The 2,740-nt window shown below is 48.7% G+C and overlaps 1 protein-coding gene across 1 annotated transcript; it reads left to right on the top strand.

Moving 5' to 3' along the window:
* The first annotated feature begins 1,222 nt into the window (after positions 1 to 1,222).
* Positions 1,223 to 1,860, top strand: LOC137844284 (feather keratin Cos1-1/Cos1-3/Cos2-1-like). Its single transcript, XM_068660505.1, has 2 exons — positions 1,223 to 1,309; positions 1,534 to 1,860. The coding sequence occupies exons 1-2, from the start codon at positions 1,223 to 1,225 to the stop codon at positions 1,858 to 1,860; spliced, it is 414 nt and encodes a 137-aa protein (XP_068516606.1).
* Positions 1,861 to 2,740: the final 880 nt, after the last annotated feature.

Genomic DNA, 2,740 nt, shown 5'->3' on the forward strand with positions numbered 1-2,740 from the left:
GCAGGAAGAGTGGCAGTCTGAAGGGCCTGCAGGGTTGTTCCTTCAGGCGTTCCTGAGAGTCAGAGCCTTCAGACTTCCCAAGAGGATGTCTGAACAGCCCAAACATAGTGCTGGCAGGCAGGTGCAGGCAAGGCAGGCAAGGAAAAGGGGAGGCAGTAGAGAAGGCACAGGTATCAAGGAAAGAGACTCACAAGTGTATGGCTGGCAGATATCGTTGTCCAATAAAAACACTGGATTCATTATGTGGTATGCAGTGAGCCAATCCACACACTAAGTCAAGGGATTGTTTATTTCAGAGTTGCACAAGTCTGGGTATGCAGTGGTTTCCCTCAAAAGCTGGCAAGTATAAGGCCTTTCCATGCCACTCTTTATACAATCCCTTTGCAGTATATTTACATGTTTGTACAATCCCATAGCCTCTGAGAGGTTACATAATTAGCATAGTGCTAACATGTCAAAGTCATTCAGCTTATCCTCAGAGACTGGTTGTGATAAGAGAAACTGCTGGAGTGCCCCATGCCCACCTGTTCTGCTGAGTGTCGTGACAAAAATAAGCTTCTTTCACATTAGGATCCTCTTCTTTTTCTATCTTACAAAAACAGACACTAAATTACCCGTGCGTCCTTGTGTTTTTGTTTTTGTTTGTTTGTTCTTTTTTGGTTGGTTGGTTGGTTGGTTGGTTTTGTTTTGCTTATTGTTTTGTGGTTTTTTTTTTTGTATGTTTGTTTTGTTTTTGTTGTTGTTGTTGTTTTTCTTTGTTTTTTTTTTTTTTTTCGAGATCAGTAAAGGGCCATGCACAAACTTTACCCAAAAATGGGTATTCCCATATGAGAACAGAAGGAGGAAAAACATGTCAGAAGGTTTACCCTGAGAGCAGCATTTAGTGGGATAGGGTCACAACCTGGGAGCTGGGCCACCTCTGGACAAAAGGGTCCCAAAGAGCCCCTAAGGAGTCACCCAGGCTGACATCATCTGCCTTTACTGGACCCTTCCAGCACATGAGCTGAATCTTCTGCCCACACTAAAATGTGTTGCATGGAAATACTTGGGCCTCTCTACCTGCCACTCAAAAGTTGCTTTAATTGAGGAAAGGGCATAAAGCAGGAAATGAAAAACAGCAGCACAGGAAGGAAACACACAGCCCATATCATTAGCTGGGATGTTTTGCATTCAAGAGGAGCTTGTCAGAAAATAATCACAGCTTCAAGGGATGCCTCTGGACATGGCGCAGCTAAGGTCCACTATAAAAGCCAGCCCAGCCCCGTGCTCCCTCATCCACTTCTCTGGCCTTCTCCTCCTTAGGAACCAGGTGAGTGTGAAGCCCCTTCTTGTCCCTCTCATTCTCCACAAAGGAGTCTCAGCTCTATGGACCTCTTAGCTGCAATCAGCTCTGTTCCATGACAAATCTTGTAATTGCTGGTATTGTGAGTGGGAAGTGGGGAGAAGATTTGCTATGTAACGAGTGACAGGTGTGCTGACAGGCTGCTCCTCATGCATCCCCATGTTCTGCTTCCTCCCTGCCTTCTCTCCCAGGTGAACCTCCTGCCCCAAGACATGTCCTGCTACAACCAGTGCCAGCCCTGCCTGCCATGCCAGCCCTGCGGCCCGACCCCGCTGGCCAGCAGCTGCAATGAGCCCTGTGTCAGGCAGTGCCAGAACTCCACCGTCGTCATTGAGCCCTCTCCCGTGGTGGTGACCCTGCCCGGCCCCATCCTCAGCTCCTTCCCGCAGAACACCGTTGTGGGATCCTCCACCTCTGCTGCCGTTGGCAGCATCCTCAGCTGTGACGGAGTCCCCATCAACTCCGGGTGCTGTGACCTCTCTTGTATTGCCAGCCGCTACTGTTGCCGCCCCTGCTAAAGATGCCAGACCCTTTCCCAGACCAGGACCCCAGGAACTCACAACATGCTGCTGGACAGAAGAACAAACTTTTTGCTGTTGTTTTAAGAGAAGCTGACTATCTTTGCCTTGTCCTGTAAAGACAGACTGGACGGGGCCAGCCTGCGTTCTCTGACAACACAGCCAATACCTACCTTTCCTGTTCTCCAGTTACTCACTCTTTTTCTTTTTTTCTTTTTTTCCCTTGTTACCCTCTTCTGAGGGTAACCTCTTCTGTGAGGCCCTATAAACCAGCCTGGATTGACCTGCATGCCTCTCTCCATTTGTGGGCCAGGAAGATGGATACCCTGTGGCAACTGTGCTATAGGAAAAGCTGAAAAACTTTTGTATGTTCATTCTGCTCTCTGCTCTCAGGGCCTCCTCACCTGATTTCCCTTCTCAGTCTTCTCATTTCCCTCCTGAGACTCAATAAATGTTTGCAGCATCCCAAAGTGTGTCACGGTGTGGTCTTTCCTTCTGCATAGAGATGGCCAAGAGAGAAAGCCATTGCTTTAGTGGGAATTAGCTGTTGGCACTGCCTTACTCCTCTGTGCATCGGAGGGCGGGGCACACTGCAGCAAGTCATCTTTCAGTCACTGTCTCTCGAAGCTGAGGAAGACATCCCTAGTTCCTCCACACCCAAATGCCACCAGTCCTTCAGTTGTGACATTTCTACCTAGGCATGTTCCCTTGACCTTGAAGGTGCCATCTCTTGGGGAAGAGTGTTCATCTTGCTTTGGGTGGAGCTGTGCTGGGGATGAAGGCTTGGACAAAGATGTTCTGAATGGATGGCTGAAACTGGGAATGAGTGATTGTCTTGAGGTTGGCCCTCTGTCTCTACTCCACTTTTCCCTCTCTTCCA

Source organism: Anas acuta, chromosome 25 (genome assembly GCF_963932015.1).
Source record: "Anas acuta chromosome 25, bAnaAcu1.1, whole genome shotgun sequence".
Classification (NCBI taxonomy): Eukaryota; Metazoa; Chordata; class Aves; order Anseriformes; family Anatidae; genus Anas; species Anas acuta.

Excerpts from the sequence above, each read along its gene's own strand:
- LOC137844284 (XM_068660505.1), top strand. The coding sequence starts at position 1,223 with ATGGCGCAGCTAAGGTCCACTATAAAAGCCAGCCCAGCCCCGTGCTCC. Across the intron at positions 1,310-1,533 it reads TTCTCCTCCTTAGGAACCAG|GTGAACCTCCTGCCCCAAGA; the intron begins GTGAGTGTGAAG and ends CTTCTCTCCCAG.